Source organism: Leucopleurus acutus (assembly GCF_964270905.1).
Source record: "Leucopleurus acutus genome assembly, chromosome: 8".
Lineage (NCBI taxonomy): Eukaryota > Metazoa > Chordata > Mammalia > Artiodactyla > Delphinidae > Leucopleurus > Leucopleurus acutus.
Genome location: NC_139151.1, coordinates 65,531,918 through 65,553,239, shown reverse-complemented (window position 1 = coordinate 65,553,239; position 21,322 = coordinate 65,531,918). Strand labels below are relative to the sequence as shown.

Here is a 21,322-nt window from a genome sequence, read left to right as displayed (position 1 = left end):
ATATAGAGAAAGTGGCATATGTTTAGAGGAGAACGACTCAGGAGAAGAGCTGAGTAACGTGACAAACAGATAAAGTTTTTGCTAGATTATAGAGTGATATGTAGAACCCAATTCCCTGGGATCCAAGGCCAGGTCTGTCACTTACAGAGCTGGTTGACCTCCAGCAAGTTACCTAGCCTCTCTGTGTCTTGGTTTTCCTATCTGGAAATTAGAGATGGTAATACAAAGATTGAATGTGTAATATACATAGAGCTCTTAGAACATTGCCTGACATCACAGCAACTGCTATTTAACTTTTTGCTACTTTTTATCTGGGTCTCTGATTTGTAAAAGAGATGGCGTGGGGGACATGGTCACGACTTTACCAGAAACACCAAAAAGTGCACAAGGAGCCACACGGGACAAGCCTTCCACCCTGGCACTAGGTGAGGAGGGCCAGGTAGGCAGTGTAGGACAGAGTGATTTCTCCCCAGCACCAGAGTTCTGGGCATCAGAGGCCGGAGCAAGGCTCTGCTGGAGAGCAAAGACGCCCCGTCCTCCTTTTTCCCACCTGTCGGACCTGCCTTCCCTTTACCCCACGTTCCTCAGCTCTCCTTGCTGCTGGCCTGGCCCGCTCACCCACAAACTTCCCACAAGGAGATGCTCGGTCCTTTATGTGATTTTTCCACCAGAGCCAGCTGACTTTTATTCCCTGGGTGGCAGTCCATGTAGTCCCAGGGACCCCATTTTCCCTGGATTTCTAAGATGTTTCAGGAACAAATGGTCCCCCTGCTTCCCGTTGGCTGTTTACATTTTAATTGATTCATTTCTCTCTTGTTCCCCTTACAATCTACATTTGACATAGCAGATCCTTTCTCTGAATCAACAGAGTCCCCTTGCAGAACTTCTGCCTCTGGTTGAAAGCTGGACATTTTGATGATCACATCTACTTAGAAGTTTACCTGTAGTGATTCCAGTGTCAGATGCTCTTCCAGGATCAGGCTGTGGCCCATTTCTTTTGCCTTGCAGACTGTGAAATCTCCTGTTCTCAGATGTCCATTGTCTCCTCCACATCTCAGCCAGACGTGGCCTCCTGCCAGGCCCCCGAAGCCCCTGCCTACACTAGGTAGCCTCACTAGCTCCATGTACCCTCTGGCTTATTGGATGATCTGGGCTTACTGTTGTGGTCAGGCAGGGAGTATGTGTTCAACTCCATGATTCCCGTTCTGTCAGGCCGCAGTGGGATTCCCACCCACAAAGCTTTCCCGGGCCTGCATTCATTCTACTGTCTGCTATTCGAGCATTGATTCATTTGTTCGTTCAGCCAGATAGCCGGTGCTTTCTGAGTTTGTACTCTGTGCTGGACACTGTGTGAGGCACAAGGGGGACCTGGTGAGCAAAGCAGATATGGTGTAGACCTCATGCAGCTTGTAGTTGAATGGAGACACTGACGTCTGTTAAATAACCACGTAAAAACACGTTGCCATAGCATATAAGAAAAACGAAAGAGGCTGTGAGAGTCTAGCAGGGGGATCCGATCCCAGTCCAGGAAGTGCAGTGGGTCTTCCTTCGCTAGGGTAGGTGTGCTCTCATGGAAGAAGGCACTCAACTCACTCATATGACCACAGATGGCTGGGATTCTTTGTGGGCCAGTGTCTACACAGTCACATAATCACACCAGCAGAAGCCACCTATCCAGGCTCTGGAGGAGGGCAGCGTGGCTCAGGACATCCTGGACAGGCTCGAGTCTGCATCCTCTCTGTTCATCTCTTAGAGTGCCGTGTCTCTAACAGTGACTGTCCACGTCTGCAGCTCACTCAGTGACAGTGTTCTGTTTCCTCCCCCATCATTTCTGCTTCCGTCTTCTTAGGGTACCTCATGTTCAACCTCCCCATGAGAAAGGGCTTGATAGGACTGCTGGTCCTTCTTCAATATTATGAGATCCGGCTATAAGACCTCCTGGGCTACACTGCTCTGTACACTGACTGCCAGCCCGTCGATGGCTACTTGGGGCTCAGGAAGCAGTCTCTGGTCCCATGAGTTGTGGGCGGAATGGTGAGACCACCTGGCAGAGGACACAGACAGCTTCATACAAGGAGTATATATGGGGAGGGTTTATCTCAATGGGAGCAATGGTACAAGGAGACAGTTTGAGGCTTCACGTGCCCAGTAGTATTTTATCACGTTAGTCCACATCATCCTATTAGACACACTACATCTGCCCCATCTTTCATCAGAGTTGACCTGGAGTGACTTTCATTTTACCCCTCCCTCCACCAGGTCTTTGGGTTATCACAACACCAGTGTCTGGACAGATGAATCTCTGGGTGGGTGTGGAAAGAAGGTACGGACACTAGTTTAGCGGAGACTATGAGTACTGGCTTTGGAGGCAAATGAGCCCAGGTGTAAGCCCTGGAAGATAACTTACTGCCTCAGCCCTATTTCCCTCATCTGTAAAATGGGGATAAAATGTTTACTATATAAGACTGTAGGAAGGAATAAAGTTCAGAGCGGGGAAAAAAGAGTAAAAACATCTGTATATCTCTTAGCATGGTTTATGGCAAATCATAAGCACTCAGTAAATGGAAATTAGTACTATTGTTACTTGCAGATATTCTGTGAGGAGTCCCTGGGCAGTAGGGGTAGCTGTGCCGTGCAGTCTCTGAGCTCCAGAGGTTGTGGTGATAGAGATGCCAGGCACAGGGAGTGGAAGTCTCGACTGCACTCGTGCCCAGTGAGAACCCCCATATTGCCCTCATCTTCGGGTCTCATTAAGCCCAACAGACTGGTCGCTGGCAGGCTGGGAGCCTATCTAATCTGGAAGGTTCTGGAAGAAGCCAGAAGTGTACCCAAGTGAGGCCAGAGGACGATCAAGCAGGTCCTGTGGGTACAGGTAGAAGGGTGGAGGCCAGAGTGAGGACACAGATAGCTGTAAGGGACAAGAAGCCACTGCTGATCCCAGGTTTATGCTCCAGGGGGTTAATGGTACAGCTGAGCCCTTGCGTGCTGCCCACAGGTACAGGGTAGAGCCTCTCTAGGAGAAACCTGGGAAGAAAGAGGGGCTCCGGGCACTCAGGGGAGTGGGTACCTGGGAGTGTCGTCTTCTCTCTGTTTGGTCCAGGGCGGTCCCTCCTCCACTCCCAGCATCCAGGCATAGTTGGACCTGGTTCCCTGTGCACATTGGCCAGCAGACCACAGCTCACATTCTGCTTTGATCTTCGCTCTGGAAGAGGTCAGGCAGCCTCCACGAGTCATGCTCTGATGGACCGGGAGCTCGTAGATTTGCCGAGGTCACAGGGAGGGGAGAATCCATCGGTCCAATATGGGGGTGTCTGGCTGCTGCCCCGGGTGGTACCCAGTGGCAGAGCGCCTGGCTCGGCCTTCCTTAGTCTGCTACTGCTTCCCTGCCTCTCGCGGGTAGTGGCAGCGCTAAGGCTTTTGATATAAACTTGCCTCATAAACAGCTCCAAACCGTGTCAGCGAGCTCTGCTGGGAGGCTCCCTACATAGCCGCTTCCATATCCACACCACCTCTGTGTGCAGAGATGGATGTAGTTGACTTTATCATGACCATCAGTCCCGGCTTATTAGACAGCCATAGTACTCCCCTCTCAGAAATGCCTTGTTTTTATCTCTAGCGGAAAATGGCTCAACTTTGAACAAGAATAAAATAAAAAGGGAACTTTTATGGTTAATTTTACAGGAGAGTGTACCTCTTCTCAAAATGTGTAAGGGACCAGTCTGGTACAGTCAGGCTTTCTCAAGGAGCACCAATAGGGAAGGGCAAGTTACACCTGGTGGTTCCTCCGATTCTCATGTCCCCTGGCCCTTCTCTGGAGAGGCAAGCGGAGAAGGGGAGGACAGAGGCAGACACCAGAGCAGGTGGGGGCAGCAGGCTCTGGGAGCAAAGGCTGTGCTGGCCAGACCCAGGAGGATGCAGGTGCTGGGGGAGAACATCTCAGTGTGTGAATATGAGAGGCACAGCCCTCGGGCAGAGGCTGGTTCTGGTTTGTGGGCGAAGTGGCCGGACGCGGGAACAGAATTGCTGGGCTCGGGTCTGGAACAACCCTCTTGGACGTGTGTTTCTTTGGAAGGCCTTGGGCTGCCCCGCTGCAGGCAGGCTTCTGTCCTGAGTTCAGTATCCGGCAGTGATGATGGTGAGTGCGACCGGCAGGTGTGCAGACATCTCACCTGACGTGCTGTTCTTCCCCCCTCTTTTGGCCTCTCCTCTCAGCCATGTAAGTTCTGCTTTGATGTTGAAACAAAGGTTGCAATCATACTGTGTGAATGTGTGTGTGTTGGGGACTTTGAAAAGGATGCTATCAGTTCATTCAAGAGATGCAGGCTGAATGCCTGTTGATGGTCAGGAACAGTGCCCGGCAGAGGGCATGAGGTCGTGAACAATATCTGTCCCTACCATCAGGAAGCTGTGGTCTAGTCATAGGATGACCAACCCATCCCACTGTGCTTGGGACTCTCAGTGTTGAAACTGGGAGAGTCCTGGGCAGACCAGGATGAAGCTGGTCACCCTGCCTAGTCACAACAGTGGTAAGGGGATGTATGTGTCTTGTGGCATTTGGTGATGACCAGGCACTGGCTAGGAGGGAGAGAAAGTTTGCAAGCTATTTCTTTAGTGAGACATCTTCCATTCACCACATGTGAGATAGAAGATCCTGAACTGTACAGAGAAGACACCTCTGATCATTGCTTCTACCTCCCTTAATCTGTGACAAGATATGGAGAGCAGGAAAATGGCTTGCCCAGGATTACGCAGCAAGTCGGGGCACAGCTGGGTCAGCATCTGGGTGGCTCTATTCGTCCCCCTCCCCTGCAATGTTCTCTCCCTATAAACTATCCCACCTCATCTTTCTTAACCTGCCTACCCTTCACCTGCCTGCTCACGCAGACCCAGGTTTAGGTTAGATGCCATGAGGTGTGGAGAAAAAGCACCATGGCTGTTCCTGGGAGGGCCCTGAGTGGCTCCCAGGAGAGAAGGGGAGGAAGGAAGGATTTTAGGAGGTCAGGACATTTGGCCTGGAGGGATCACTTAGTTACAGTGCAAAGGAACTGAGAGCCTGCTGGAGACTGAAAGTGAGCAGTTGGGGCCACAAATCCAGGGGAGGGAGGGTGGAAGAGGAAGGGCCTGCTGGTGGGAGAGGACCTGACTCTCCTTCAGAGGGAGGAGGTTTGTATGAAAAGAGCGTGCTGAGATCAGTGGCACGCATGTGAAATTTAGGCCTTATGCAGGCATATCTTGTCTTACTGTATTTCACTTTACTGTGCTTCACAGATACTGCATTTTCTACAGATTGAAGGTTTGTGTTGTCAAATGATGCTTAGCATATTTTAGCAATAAAATATTTTTAATTAAGACATGTCCATTGGTTTCTTTTGGACATAATGCTGTTGTACACTTAATACACTATAGTGTAGTAGAAACATAATTTTAAATGCACTGGGAAACCAAAATATTTATGTGACTCACTGTATTGCAGTATTTGCCTTATTTCAGTGGTCTGGAACCGAACCCGCAATATCTCCCAAGTATGCATGGATAAAATAAATAAACCTGTTAGTTTTGTTCAATTCCAAAAACCTACTATATGCCACACCCTGGCTTAAGGTTGGGAGCTAGTACAGTAGCAAAATAAAGTCCCTGCTCTCAGGGAGGGTCATTATAGTAGAGGGAGACAGGCAATAAACACACACAAATGTGATGCGCTTTCCTAGGTGTTCTGTTCAAAAGGGCTGTTAAGTAACAACCTTGTTCGAAAGAGTCTTTCATGCGAAAATAGCGATCAGCAGAGTTTAGCTTGTAAAACAAAAGTAACGTTTCTACTCTGCTCACAGAAAGATCTTCAGGAGACAGATCCTAGACACAGCAGCTGCTCAAGCCATCAGGACGGCCGTGGCCGTTACTGGGAGACATTCAACTTGGTCTCCTTGGAAGGCGGAAATGGAGTGGTTAGGCTGAGAATTAAGAAGGGAAGAGAGGAGGAGAAGGCAGTTAACCCCTAACCCTGGAAAAGACTTGAGAACCACCGGAAGCTTCAGATAGTGAGGCTCTGAGAACTCAGAGGAAACCCCTGGAGAAGTGGGGACAGACGTAGGGTCACAGTCTTCATGCTGGTGGAGTTAGTGGGGCGGACAGTGAACTGACAGTGTACTGATATATTGACCTTATTAGGAGCTGTTCATTACACTTTCATAAAAGAAAAATAAAGGTCATGTGCTAGTAATCTGACCATATAAAGGATTTTTTTTTTTTGGTGGTACACGGGCCTCTCACTGTTGTGGCCTCTCCCGTTGCGGAGCACAGGCTCCGGACGCGCAGGCTCAGCGGCCATGGCTCACAGGACGAGCCGCTCCGCGGCATGTGGGATCTTCGCGGACCGGGGCACGAACCCATGTCCCCTGCATCGGCAGGCGGACTCTCAACCGCTGCGCCACCAGGGAAGCCCTAAAGGATTATTTTTAAACTGCAGTTAGCAAGTAGGTTGCATGTTAATACTTCTGTCAGTCTCCATGCTTAAGGAAAGGCCAGCTGCTGGTCTTGATAACCATAAATAAACACTAGCCAGAAGCACTGTTTGACTGTTAACCAGCAGCCTTTTAATTTCTGTTATCACAAGACTGTTCACAACAACAAGAAATTTTTAGAAAGGGTCTGTTAAGCTTAAGGAGTCGTTCCAGTTTCTCCTTCAGTTAAGTCCCTCCCTCCACCTCCTCATCTCCTCCTGCCCTTTGCTGCACTTCCATGAGCTGGTTCCCTCCATCATCTCCTCTCCAGTCACAGCACGGTTCCCTTCGCCCCACTGGGCCTTTGCACAGCTCACTGTGGCGTGCCATGTGAGTTTCTGGTCAGACCTCTCCCCTCACAGAGCCCTTCCCTAAGCACTCCTTCTAGAACAGCTGCCAGGGCATCACGCTATCCGCCAACCCCGCGTGACTTTTCATCTCAGCACTTATAGGAAGTTGTATCATTTGTTTGCTTCCATGTTCACCTGCTTCCCCCATCAAAGCATAAGCTCCATGAGGACAGGCCCTTTGTCCGTGTCCTGCTGTACCCTCAGTGCAGAACCTATCTCATGGAAGAAACTCAATAAATATCTATTCCATTAAATATAACAATGTATGAATTCTACACCAATCTGTTAACCTGATGGCTTTACTCAAATTCTAAGTATGAAGCAGATTTGGGTAAATGCTTGATTCTTTCCCTTCCCCCACCTATCTTTGGTGAGAGAAAAGGAGAGCTGGAAATAGAATGGGAGAAGTTTCTGTAAATTTCTGGTAACCATAGAGACAGTGATTTTAGTTTATTAATCTCTGGCTCTTAAGCAGGCTGGGACCCCACTGTGATTTCTCTAAAATTGCTCAGTGCTGGTTATCCTGTAGCCTTCCTCATTAAGGAAGAACAGACCCGTCCCTATCCTGCAGCACTTTAATTACTGACGAGCAGAAGCCCTGCGCTATTATGCTCATTAATGCATGTTCTCACCTGGCTGCACCTCCCACTTTGGAGCAATGCAACATGGTCACCAGCCTTGAACCCCTGGAACCATCAGTGGCCTGATCAAACCTGTCCCTGGGAGCAGGCAGCCTCTTTTCTGAGCCCAGGACCTGGGACAGGGCTACAGTTGCTGCTCTCTCCTTTCATTCAAGTATCCTGAAGATGGGAGCTCAGTGCCTTCTGAAACAGTATTTAGGGACCAGCAATGATTTCCTACCCATAAAGGCAACGTTTGCAACGGAAGGAAACGACATGCCCTTGGGAACCATGGCACTTGTTATGGTCTGGCCTCTTGATGGGATCTGATTTTAGGGTTGCATGTTCCTCCTCCCGTGGAGAATGGTGTGCAGACTTCTATGATCTTGCCTCCTGTGCTTTGGATAAGAGACCTCCAAATGGCTTTAGGGTTTCAGTGGAGCTAGGGAGGCAATGGCCAGTTAGAGGCAGTCTCTCCCCTGACCACTTCTCCCTGAAGGAAGAACCCCGGTGTAGATGTAAGAAGACCGGAGTTGAGATACCATCTTGACAGCTGACACATGGCGGGGACCTAGCCTATCCGAGCCTTAGTGTCTTCATCTGTGAAGTGAGGTTGGAAGTGTCCTTCCAGTCCTCTAGTGTGTTGAGCCTCTGACTCTGGCTTCAACCTTTTCTGGAGGCTGAATCCCTGAGATAAGTGAGAGGTGGGAGAGGCCCCAGGCAGTGTGATTTCTGGAATGAGGCAGAGTGGCTTCTGGCAGTAGGAGTCTCTGGAAGGAGCCATATTTTTCTCCTGAGGCAGGTCATCTAAGGTCTGGCCTCACTTAGGCACTGGCTGCCAGTTTGGAAAAACTAAGACTTTCATTGGTTGCATTTCCCATCCTACTGGATTTAGAAATAGGGAGTCATTCTTCCAATAAACACTCAGTGACTGCCTGCCGGGTTCCGGGCCCTGCACTAACGGTACAGCTGTTCAGTTGGGGGAGTCACTGACAGATTCAGACCCTGTAGTGGGGCAAACCGGTTTCAGTGGTTGAGGGCCTGTCTGCTGTACACTTAGGGCTTATCTTAAGTATATCAAGAAAAAGACCCTGGGAAGAATCTGGACTCCCGAGTCCTCCAGCAAAGCTGGAGCCAAGACGTGGGTGGGCCAGCACCCGGGGGGACCTCAGCCAAGTCAGCGACAGATCTGAGTGCCCGGCTGCTCTTCTTTCCAGGTGCCGCAACCTCTCATTCCCCAGCAGCCTCCCAGAGGTGAGCATCGTGTTCATCTTCGTCAACGAAGCGCTCTCCGTGCTGCTGCGCTCCATCCACTCAGCCATCGAGCGCACACCTCCGCACCTGCTCAAGGAGATCATCCTGGTGGATGACAACAGCAGTAACGGTGAGTGCCTGGCTCCCTGCCCCGCGCGGACATCTGAGCGGAGGGGCCAGCCTCTGTTCGGGGTTCTCATTTTCTTGAGGCTCTCCACGGATCTCCCTTCTCTGGGATGTTGCCTCAAAGAGGAGAGATTCATGATGGTCATCGCTCTGGAAGGTTCACTCCACAGTTGCACCCTCTCCACACTCCAGAGGGGCCTGGTCCCCAGGCTTTCCCTCACTGGCTGTCAACTGTCTCCCCCAACATCCTAGTGCAGTATGATAAGATAAATAGCCGTGACGTCTATCCCCTCCATGTACACAGTGAACATTTCCAGTGACTCTTTTCTGTGAAGCATCATTTCATTTTGCTGCGTGCCTTGGCCTTTGCCTGGAAGCTTGTCCATTGGTGTTGGTGGTGATGATGGTGGAGGTGTTGATGGTGCCGGTGGTGGTGGCCATAGTGGTGTTGATGGTGGGGATGGTAGAAGACGTACCATGCAACGACAGCAACAGAGCTGTTGAAAGTCTAACCTCTTTTCTGGACGCCCTGTTCCTCATTCCATCTGGCCTGAGCAAAGCCCCAGGTGGCCAGCAAGCCCTTGTTGAAGCCCTCACGTCACATCTCGCTTTCTCCGGCTGCTACCAGCTACCTCTTTCCCTTGGTGCGTATTCCATGGCTTCTGACTCCTCCCACATATACCATCCCCATAATATTCTCCAAGCTTAGAGACCATGTATTGAGACAGTTTAGGAACCAATGCTCTTGGGCTTCCCTGGTGGCGCAGTGGTTAAGAATCCGCCTGCCAATGCAGGGGACACGGGTTCTTGCCCTGGTCCGGGAAGATCCCACGTGCCGCGGAACAGCGAAGCCCCTGCGCCACAACTACTGAGCCTGCGCTCTAGAGCTCACGAGCCACAACTACTGAAGCCTGTGCGCCTAGAGCCCGTGCTCTGCAACAAGAGAAGCCACCGCAATGAGAAGCCCACGCACCGCAACGAAGAGTAGCCCCCGCTCGCCACAACTAGAGAAAGCCTGCGAGCAGTAACGAAGACCCAACGCAGCCAAAAATACATAAATTAAATAAATAAATTAATTTTAAAAAAAAGGAGCCAGTGCTCTTGATAGGACCATTAATATGAATGTTCTATGGATAATTCATGACTTTAAAAAATAGACCGCTGGGTCACAGGATCACAGAGTCACTGAGCCTGTGTTGTGTTTAACGTTTTCTCTGATGTCAGGTAGTAAATTTCCCAGTGAGTCCGTTGCTGTCATGAGAAGTTCAGATGAGCAGTTTGTGTTTTGTTATCAATTAAAGCTGAAACATATCAGATAACTGAAATATTTTTAATCTTAATAAGCAAATTTTCTTTTTCATTTTATTATCATGTAGAAGCGAGTGTAGAAACAATGCTGTGAAGGGGATTTTAGAGCTTTCTGAAGGGCAGTGCTTATGAATGAGAGCTTTAGTTCTCATTGTTCCATGGACGTGAAGGAAGGAAAATTCACCTAAGGGTGGCAGCGGATAGGCAGTGTAGTTTTAAAGGTGATGGTCTATTGTGAGGGAGACCTCGAGCAGCACCTACCATCACCTCTCTTGGGTCCAAGGCGTGGAGAAAGCGCCGTTCCCCAGTGGCTAACACCACAACAGCGTGACTCGGCTGCCCATGTACCCTACGTTGCTCTACCCGTGCCGGCTGGCCCCCTCACCTCTTACACTGTAAGGAGGCCAGGGATGGAAGAGCCATCCTTCCAAGCAAGAGACATCCCCAGGCTCCATCCTCACATCACAAAAGAAAGAACGAAGCATCAGGAAGAAGGAACTCTTGAAGCCTTTCATTTCTTCCCCACGGTGAGAACTTTATCATGGCCTGAAGGAGGCCGTTTTATCGTTCATTCATGTGGGAAAGAGGGGGAAACTGAGATTGATTTTGAGAAATTTAGGTAAGGAAAGTGAGCCAGATATAGAGGATTTCATATTTGAATTTAAACGGTTTGGACTTTATTTTGTAAATGGCGACAGCCATGAAAGTTTTTGGTAAGAGGAGTGATGCAGTCAGGGCTGGGCAATGAAGAGCTTTGGCTGCGGTTTTTATTACTGTTGGGGGAAAGGGGCGTCCTGAAGAAGGGAACTGGACGAGATGACAGCTGCAGCAGTACAGGCAAGAAATCAAGGGCTCTGGAGCAGTGGTGGAGGTGGGGTTGAGGCCGAGGCGTAAGCCTGAGAGACGCCATAAGGGAAGCATCTACTGGGTCTCTTGACTAACAGGCTGTGGTCAGATGGGCCAGAAGAGGGCTGGTGAACGATGATTCAGCCTCAAGCCAGGGTGCCTCAGAGGATGATGGTCATTCCCTGGATGGGGCCAAGAGGAGTAGTAGGATGGGTGCAGTGTTCCTCATCAGGGATGGGCGGCTTTCAAAGCCAAAGCTCTGGGAGGTATTGCAGTGGTGGCACAGCATCTTGACTGTGCTGGTGGTTACACAAGGCCACACATGACAGAATTGCACAGAACTACATGCACACACCCAAATGGGTGCCTGTATTGCTGGAGAGACCTGGAGAAGCTTTTCCGTTGTGGCAACATCAGTGTCCTCGTTTTGATATCGTACTACGGTTGTGTAAGATGCTGATGTTGGGAGAGGCTGGATGAAGGGTGCATGGGACCTCCTTGTGTATTTCTGTGTACTTTCCTGTGAATCTGTAATTACTTCAAAATATAAAGCTAAAACAAACAAAAGCCTTCCCCAGAAGATTCTAACCCAGTAGGTTGGAGGTGGAATCTGGCCGTCTCTCCTTTTGAGAGCATTTTTGATGATTCTGTTGCACAGCTCTGGTTGAGAACCTCTGGTTTATTGAATAGTATGCAGCATTGCTTTTGCACACGTTGAGTTCCAGTGCATGGTTGAAGAGAAAGAACTCTGAACTCTGAAGTCATGGGTTCTGGGATCCTCTCACTGTGGATGAGTGACCAGGGAGACCTCCCTCAACCCTCAGAGTTTTAGTTTCTTCCTCTGTAAAGGGGGATGGTAATCCTTCCTAGCCTGCCTCACCTGCCTGACCCAGTCAAGTGTGTGACCGTGAGTTGAGTGCTGTCAGCATTACCCCTCCCCAGCCCCAGCTCCAGTCCCGGGAGCCTGCCTCACAGCTGGCCAACTGCACAGCCGGAGCTTGAGCAGTAAACATGGGGATGTGGATTTGGAGTCTTGTACACAGAGCAGCCGAAGCCATTAGCTGGGAGGAGAGGGTAGCAAAGAGAAGAGGGGAGAACAAAAAAAAAAAAAGAAGAAGCCTGAGAGGATACTGAGGTAAGGTGTTTAGGAGTTAGGAGGAAGAAGGTTAGCTGGTGAGAGACAGAGAGGGAAGAGCCAGGAGAATCTGGAGGACGACGCAGACTCCTCGGACGAAGAGAATTTCAGGAACGAGTCATCTGTTTGAATGAGCCCACAGACAGGTCTGGGAAGAAGCCATTAGATGTGGAAGGTGCAGATCACAGAAACCTTTGGTGGGCAGGGTTGGGGATGGGGCCACAGAAGCCAGATGAAGATGAAGAGCAGCTGGGAGGTAGATGTTTCCGTCAGGGATTTTGACTGTGAAGGAGAACCGGGAGCTAAGGCAGGAGCTGGAGCGAGGTTTTCTACCAATTAACCAGTCTCCAGTCATGACCCAGGATGACACACCACTCACACCTAGGCACGCACAATTGAAACAAAATTTTAAGAAACCATAGTTATTCTTATAATGTGCAAAGCGCTCTGATATGTTCTGTTATCGATTGGTCTATGTTATTTGGTTCTATTTTGTTCTGTTGTATTGTACTGTGTTGTGTTGTAGTTCTCTCTTTTTTGAAAGGTGAGTTGTTCTCAAGACTCTGACTGCACACTGGTTCGCTTGGACAGCTTTTAAGAAAGCGAGGAGGGTCGTGCCTTAGCTCTGGTCATTTAATTGGTCTGCGGAGGGGGTGCCTGTGTTCTCTGAGGCCATGGTGAGGACAGGGCTTCTGAGGAGGGAGGAGAGGATGGGACCCAGGGCACAGAAACCAAGGAAGAAAGGGCCGGTCTTTCTCCCACTGGGGAGGAGCAGATGGGGGAGTGGGGAGGCGGTTGGAGGCAAAGGGGGGTTGGCCCCTTGTGTGGATGGGCTGGGGAGGCGACCAGGAATGGGGATCCCCGAGACCAGCCTGTACTGAGCTCTCAAGTGGGGTGGCAGAGACAATGAGACTGCAGCTCTTAGAGGAAGTGAGGCATCTCTAGCCCTAGCCTAGGGCTGCCTGAGGTCCCAGCCTGTCCGGGAAGGCGGCTCCGGCCGTGTCCTTGACAGGCTCCCTCTGGGGCATCAGCCCGCTCAGCACAGGACTTTCATTCATTTCACGTCAGGCCAACTCAGCTCGGCTAACAAACATTCCTAGGGTGCCCAGCCTGGGCCAAGGGCGTGGAGGGAGTGACGGCTCAGATCCACCCCTGCCATCAGGGAGTCATGCGAAAAAATGCAAAATGGGATGAAACTATTATAATAGGACTCAGTTTCCGGCCTTAGTTCTGCCACCTCCCGACCATGGGTCTTTCACTTTGGTTTTCTTTCGTGCCCTGTGGGGACATCAGGCCTTGCCATGCCCTGCCTGCCCCACGGTCTCTGAAGAGATACGGGGTAATAATGGTGGTGAATGTGCCGTACGCAGCAACATTGGAAGGGTGCCCTAAGGGTGCGTTAAAATGAGAGGAATAAAAACAATAACAACAACAATAGTAATAATAGCTGCTGGGCAGCCCCTAGAGGCAGCCCTGGCTTTTTTTGCCTCCCTAAAACAGTGCGCTCTGCTGGGAAGAGCACAGAATTGGCATTAGGCCATCTATTCAGTTCCAGCTCTTTCTAGCTTCTTGCCAGATGTGTGTTCTTAACCTCTGTGAACCCTATTTTCCTTATCTATAGAATTGGGATGTATAATTCTTACCTCTGGGATTGTGTGGAGGCTTGAATGAGATAACGCATGATGGAAGGGACTCTGGTGTTCAAAACTCTAAATGAAGCCGGCTGTCTTCCAGGCGGCTGTCACAGGTTCTGTGTGTGCTGGTGCCTCGTGTTCCCCAAATCCCCCCGACTGCGGGCACGTTTGCTTTGGGGTCAGACCTGTGTTTCCACAAACATAAAAAAGGGGCAGTTAATCACAGCTTTCTTCATCCCAGCTGCTCGAGACCTTTATCTCCGCCTCAGAAGCCAAGGACTGAAGGCTCTGCAGATGGTCCTTGTGTAGGACTCTGAGTCTCGGTCCTTTGCCTCCTTAGCAATTTCCTAAACAAGCTCCACTCTTTCAGGGGCTGGCGCCTGTGTAGGATGCTGTCACTCTCTGCTAAAGTGATCTCAAACTCTCATGTCTGATCTTGATTAAAAATAAGGAGAGTCATACCAGGTACGTTCTTGCCTCAGGACATTTGCACTTGCTTCCCCCACCTCTTGGAATGCTCTTACCCTCTGATATCTGTTCCTTTGCCTCTTCAGGCCTTTGTTCAAATGTTGCAAATGGCACCTTGTTAAAACGGCAGCCCTGACCCCATCACTCTTCATCCCTTCCATGCTTCTTTTCCTCAACAGTATCTGTCGCCTTCTGATATACTGTACTCACTTGGTTACTCTCCCTTATTTATTTGTACATTTTCCCTCTACCAGTGTGTAAGTTCCATGAAGACAGGGACATTTGTTTTGTTCATTGCTGTATCTCCAGCACCTAGAATAGTGCCTGGTTCTTGTAGTTGTTCAACAAATATTGACTCAGTGAAAGTATTCATGTTGATTCTGCAGGTCTGGGACAAGGCCTGGAATCAGCATTTCAATAAGCTTCCCAGAGCATTCTGATGCAACGGGACATTCTCTGGGAATCACAGTTCTAATCGTTGTCCCCCATTGTCCAGCGTGCTGCAGCTGAGGAGTGCGGGGCAGCAGGCACTTAGGCGCCCTCAGGGCTGGCCTCGGCAGCAGGCACTGCTGGGTGGAGTGTTTCTTCCTGGGGCGGGGCCCTTGGGACCTCTCTGCTGTATCCCAGGGAGATGGCATGAAAGGGGAAGGAATGCAGAGCAGAAGGGGAGCTTCTCTTAGGGTTACCCCAACGTGGCCTGAACTCAGGTCCTGTGCATGGAGTCAGATGACCGACCTGAGCCTCCTCCCTGCTATGTTACCCAGCCTCTTCCTGACAGTGGCATCCAGGCTGCCCGCCCTGCCACTCGGAGACAAAGTCTCCCCTCCCTGGCTCCTCTTCGTTATCTCGAGGCAATGGTGGGACCACGGCTCAGAGCCTCCTGGTTTTAATTACCTTGCTTTTTGGAGAATCCCGGTGGGCCAGTGTCTTTAGCTGGGACTGAGAGATTCAACCTTTATGGACCTCCAGAGGGAGGGAAGCACCAGGATTTGCAGCTGACAGTCATCTCTGTCTTTGATTCTTGGCATTCATTTACTTATTCATTCATTCATTCATTCCCTCAACGGGTTTTTAATGGCCACATACTTTGTACCACGTACTTTAGCTCACAGCTAAACACTTGCCTCACCAACTGCACCCATATTGTGAATACTCTCATATGACTCAGGTATTCCAGTACCTGGCCCAGAGCAGGTGCTCAATGAACATGAGCCCTTTCAGGCTCCCTCACTAGCTGTCCCAGAGTCACCCCATCCCACAATCCAGCCACTCCCACTTGCTTTGCTGTATTCAGTTTCTCTGTTTCCTTTCTTAACTCACGTCCTCTTTTGATAACCTTAAAAAAGTCATGCACTTGGGCTTCCCTGGTGGCGCAGTGGTTGAGGGTCCGCCTGCCGATGCAGGGGACACGGGTTCGTGCCCCGGTCCGGGAAGATCCCACATGCCGCGGAGCGGCTGGGCCCGTGAGCCATGGCCGCTGAGCCTGCGCGTCCGGAGCCTGTGCTCCGCAACGGGAGAGGCCGCAACAGTGAGAGGCCCGCGTACCGCAAAAAAAAAAAAAAAAAAAAAAATCATGCACTCTTCTTTCACGCTACTTGAAATTTCAAAAATGAACCTGAATTTGGTGACTAAAAGCACATCAAAGCAATGGTGATATCAAATATTCTTTTAAGCATCTCATTCCCTGGAGATTTTGATCAGCGCTTGGCTGGCAGTCACTTGCCCAGCCTACACCAGCGTGATGTGTGTCCTCTTCTGTTGCCTTCCAACAAGAGAGTGGCCAGTTCCCAGTGCCTTGCACGCTTCAAGCTGGGATTGAACCGTCTCTCTCCTGGGCAGTGGATATCCTTCCCCCAGGGATCCAGCCTTCTCACTGGCCACGTTTGCTCAAAGCTTTCCGTGTCTTTTGGCAGGAGGAGGCTTAGAAGTAAGCAGGCCTTGAGAGACAGGCCAAACGGAGCTGTCCCTCTGCCACCATGGTGTCAGGAGGCAGACTGCCAGGCAAGCCCCAGGTGGCTCTCCGGTGGGGGGCACTGAGCACCCACATCAGGCAGAGACTTGCCGGGGCCCCGCAGTCTGTAAGCAACAGAGCCAGGATGGGACCTCAGGTCTCCTGACTCCCGCCAAGGCTCGCCCCTCTCCACTCCATGCTGTGCCCCTGCTTGGTACAGTGGCCAGTCTTCCTATTGTCTGCACCGTATGTCCACGTGGTATCCTGCAGCCAGGCCCCTCATGTTTGCTCGTGGTGACTCTGGACCTTTACCCTGCTTAGCTGTCTTCTGGGAATGACACTCGTCCCACACCTCCAGCCCCTTTGCCCAGCTCCAAGCTTCAGAGTTGCTCAGTATCAGAAGAAGTCTTGAGTCACTCTGCGCTACTCCCCCGCCGGCTGGATCACATATGTGCCAGAGATTATTCTAAGTACTTTATATAAATTAATCGGCTCTCTGTGCCAACGGTAAGAACCATGATTAATGTCATCTTATATAACAAGGAAACAGGCACAGAGGAGAAAGGAACTTGTCCAAACACAGAGGTGGGATTTGAACCTAGGCTGTCTGGCTTCAGAGCCTACACCCTTGACTGTTAAACAAGGCTGCCTCTGGTGCACCGTGGGTCTCTGACTCCAAAAGATTTCCATGAATTTTGTCCTGTTAAACAAGGCTGCCTCTGGTGCACCGTGGGTCTCTGACTCCAAAAGATTTCCTTGAATTTTGTCCTCATTCTCTTACCTCTGTGCACTCCTCAGAGAGAGATGTTGGGCAGCAGGGCCAGAGAAGGAAGGGACAAAGAAGGCACTGAAGAGAAGAATGTGGCTGTCTCCTCAGCTGGAGCTCTGCCCGGGGCTTCGTAAGAAGGAGGGATGCATTGCACAGAGGCTCCTAGGCACGGAGTTGAGTGGAAATCGTACAATTGGCAACCATGCTTTAGGTCACCTTGTGAGAGGGGGACAGCTTCCTATTTCCTTTGAAATAGGGGGAAGTTGCTATGCTTGTGTGTGTGCACACGTGTGTGCATGTGAACACGTGGCTGAGTAGATATATGAACCTGTGAGTGTGCACTTATGTGTGTGAACATGTGTAAGCCCCGTGAACAAGCATGTATGCACCTGGTGTCTTAGTCCATTCAGGCTACTGTAACAAAATACCACTGACTAGGTAGCTTAAACAATAGAGGTTTACTTCTCACGTTCTGGGGGCTGGGAAGTCCAAGATCAAGGTGCTAGCAAATTCGGTGTCCGATGAGAGACTGCTTCCTGGCTCATAGACAGCTGCCTTCTCTCTGTGTCCTCACATGGCCTTTCCTTGGTGCCTGGGTATGGAGAGAGAGTGAGCTCCAGTGTCTCCTCCTCTTTTTACAAGGGCACTAATCCCATCATGGGGGCTCCACCCCCATGACCTCATCTAAACCTAGTTACCTTCCAAAGGCCCCACATTCAAATACCATCACCTTGGGGATTAGGACTTGAATGTATGAATTTGGGGGCACACACATTCAGTCCATAACACTGGGCTTGTGTGTGCTTGTGTGAGTCGTGGTGTGCAAGTCCCCACTAACTGTGGTTCAGCCCCTTCCACCACTACCTGGAGCACCTTCACAATCCTGCTGAATGACAAGTAACGACACAACTGTGAATCATTGTTATTTTTAATTGTTGGTGGGAAAATCACAGTGTAGTGACGAAATAGAATCCGAGCTCCCAGCTTGCTTGCCACCAGCTGCTGGGTCCCCCTCCACTCCTTGCAAAGCCCCCATCGTCCCTTGGCCCAGAGCCTGCCTAATCATTGTTTAATGTTTCAAAGATGCTGTCCTACACAAGAGATACTCATTCCAGGCTGTAAAAATACCAACAGCTTTGCATGCAGCTGGAATAATTGCAAAAATAAGAAAAGCAGAGGAAAAGAATGGTCTGACAGTAGTGTGCTTTATGGAGCTTAAAAGAACCCCATATAGCTAATCTAATTACCACTAAGACTCCGGCAGCTTAAAGGTGTTTATACAGCCGGGCACGTGGGCTGTCAGCCTGCTCAGCAGAAGGCTTCTTATCACCACCCACCCCTGTGCCTTTGACCAGTGTGACTTCTGGGGCCCACCCACACGCCCGGGAGAGGGTACCCAGCAACCTTGAGACAGAGGCAACCGGTCCTGAACTCTGCAGGAGCCCTGGAGGCTGTCACTTTTGCTCCGTACTGCCTGGGGCTGCCTCTCACTGACAGATTCTTTGTTCATCACCGCCCTGAGAGGTACTCTCGCCGTGGTCGCAGATTCCTGTCGTCGCATGTTGTCCGGCAGCACTCTCCCGAGGACCTGGCTTGCATGACTCGAGCTCCTGGCTGCTCTGGGCAGCAACTGCCCACCTCTCCCTGCCCACTCAAGCCCTGACCCTAGGGCTGAGCCTGCTTTGCCCAGTGACTGTGCGGGGAGAAGGGAATCAGATGAGTATCTCTGACAGATTCCATCATGTCAGTTTCTGAACAATCTCCACGTGGTTCTTCAGGTTACGCCCTTCACCAGGGCACCCAGCTGAAGAGGCAGCTGTTCCCTGCTGGGACGGAGCCTTGCTCTGACACTCTTAGGCCCCTGGCTCCGCATCTAGTCCTGGCTAACCCTCTTCCTTGAGAGGCTGGACCCTGCTCCCTGTACTACCAGGCTGCTGTCCTGCTCCCCTGGTTTGACCCATCTGCCTTCCTGCATCTGGGGGCTGGGATCTCCCACTGATAGGCTCCTCCCCGTGAAAAGAGCATCCTTAGTCAGTGATGCCTAGGTGCGCCCGGCCCCTTGGGGACACTGCCTCTTTGCGGGCCTGCCCCAGAGCACAATCAGTTTCTCCAGCTCTAACCTGTGTGATGCCAGTCTCCTCTCTGTCCTCACCAGCCACTCTCTTGAGGTGCCGGCACGCCACACAAACGAGCCTGCCTGAGTCTGGCAAAGGTGTGGGTGGTTCATCACCCTTTTGTGCGCCTTTACCAGTAAAGGAAACTGACTTCGGGAACCAGGATCTCCTCAACATACTTCCCTGCCAACGGAGAACAACCCCAGGAGGGCCAAGGGCCTGCCTTCTCCGGAGCTCATGAGCCCCCTGGAAGCCGTCTGCAGCAAGGGAACTTTGGACCATTTTGCTTTACAGACCAGCCAAGGTGACCAGTATTTGGTTAACAAAGCCAGCGGGAACCAACTACCAAAAGGCCCTCTTCCTCTGGTCAGCTGTGGGACCATCTGTCGGGGGGAAATTCCCGGAGCTGGAGCCTTAAGCAGCGCGGGAGGAACCAGGAGAGGTGTCTCCCGCCCTCGGGTCAGGGGCCTTGCTGCCAGCAGCTGGGGGACATACCGGCCCAGCCCCAGTGCAGCCAGCAGGAGAGGTCTCCTTGTCCACCCTTGGCCCTCAGCCTATCTTGCTCAGCAGCTTGGAAAGATGAACTGGTCCTGACGGTGGAAGCAGAGCTGACCGCCGGGCAGTGCTGTCAGCTGACATCCCCCTCTGCTTCCCCAATGCTGAAAAGTGCTCAAAACCCAGCCAATCATATAATTCCTACTGATGTCAAATCTTTGGAGTATGGGATGCCTTCTGGTGGGACTGATTTCCTGAAAGGCTACCCCAAACCACACAGCGACCCAGGTGTCCTCCAGCAGCTCCAGGGCCTGCGTGCTCAGCTAGAAGAGGGGCGTGTGGACAAGAGTTGGCACCTGCAACCACTCCAGCTGCCTGCTGCCCAGATCTGTCCTGCAAATTAGCCTCCAGAGCTCATGGGAGACTAGCACTCCCCTGGTTGGATGTTGCCGTGGGAGGTTGTGCTGGAGATAACGTTGGGGGGGGTGGGGGAAGCCAGTATAATTGACTGGGGCCTGAGAGTTCTAGAGCAGGTGTGGACCCACTGCAGTGGAGGAGGGGGCGGGGTTGTTTGTTTTTAATTGCCAGGGCCCTAATCTACTCCCAGGGCCCTAATCTACTCCCAGGGACTATAAGTTGGGCAATCACTCCATTTTTTTGTTTTTTTAGAGACTGCCTTGCTTGTTTGCTCAGGCCCACAGGGGCTTATGCCTCTTCTGCTCCTAAAGTCATTCACATGCATTCATTCAACAAACCAAGCACCAGGTTCTAAGCTTGGCCCAGGGGAGGCAGTGGTGAACCAGATGTGGTTCCTGCCTCAGATAAGATTTAGACCGAGGACAACGGCAGGCAGTGGACAGACTCTATGGCTCTCCTTTGTCACAGATGCAAAAATGAGATGCCTCAATTCTAGTTGTTTTTAAAAGCCCGTATCTCAGGAGCTCAAAATGTAAGTAGAATTTTAGGGAAAGAGGTTCTTGAACAGAAAGAAACCAGGGGGATGTCAAATCAGTGAGCAAGAAAGCTATGTCGAGCAGCCGCTACTGGAAGGCTGGTTTTTACTAGGCAGCCCAAGGTTGCCTCTTGACCCCGCCTGTACTGCTGGAGTGGGGGCTTGATTTTCATCTAACCAAGGAGGGCATCGCCTGGGTACCAGTGTATGTGGCTCTGTTGGTTTGTTCCTCCCTGGCCCCTGTACCGCAACTTCCAGGGGCTTCCCCTGGCTTAGGTGCGTCTCCTCTGAGCACCTGGCCTACTATTGGGAGTGGGTGCCCTGATTCACTTTGCAGGTCCCTCACACCTAGATGAGCTTCCCTTATGGGGCAGTGGGCAGCTTGAAGCAGGCTGTAATGTAAATGTAGCCCTAAAATGTAGTCCGAGCTCCTCATTTTCCTGGAGGGAAGACTGAGATCCAAAGAGGTTAAATGAGTTTCCCAACGTCACACATCTGATTAATGGCAGAGCCAGAGCGACCCTGCCCCAGTGCTTTGCTAACCGTACTCACTCGTTCATTCAACACATGTTCACAGAGTGTGAGACATCACACTCAGCACCAACGATCCAAGGACGGAGAAACAGTTTCTGCTCCCAGAGAGCTCGCAGCCTAGTGAGGCTGATAAACTATAGACAAACAGCCATTACGCACAATGTAAAAAGATAAGTGCCACCAGCCACAGTGCTGGGGAAACCCAGGGAGAGGTCTTAGTCATTCTGGGAGGGCTTCCTGGAAGAGCTGGCTTTTGAGCTGGGCCTTGG

At 51.0% G+C, this 21,322-nt stretch overlaps 1 protein-coding gene across 2 annotated transcripts in view; it reads left to right on the top strand.

The window, feature by feature from the left end:
- Positions 1–21,322, top strand: part of GALNT18 (polypeptide N-acetylgalactosaminyltransferase 18) — a 361,106-nt gene that overhangs the window by 181,138 nt on the left and 158,646 nt on the right. For both annotated transcript variants that reach the window (XM_082844858.1, XM_082844857.1), the window contains exon 3: positions 8,685–8,851. In XM_082844858.1, the coding sequence (XP_082700984.1) occupies positions 8,685–8,851 (167 nt within the window). The remainder of the gene's footprint in view (positions 1–8,684; positions 8,852–21,322) is intronic.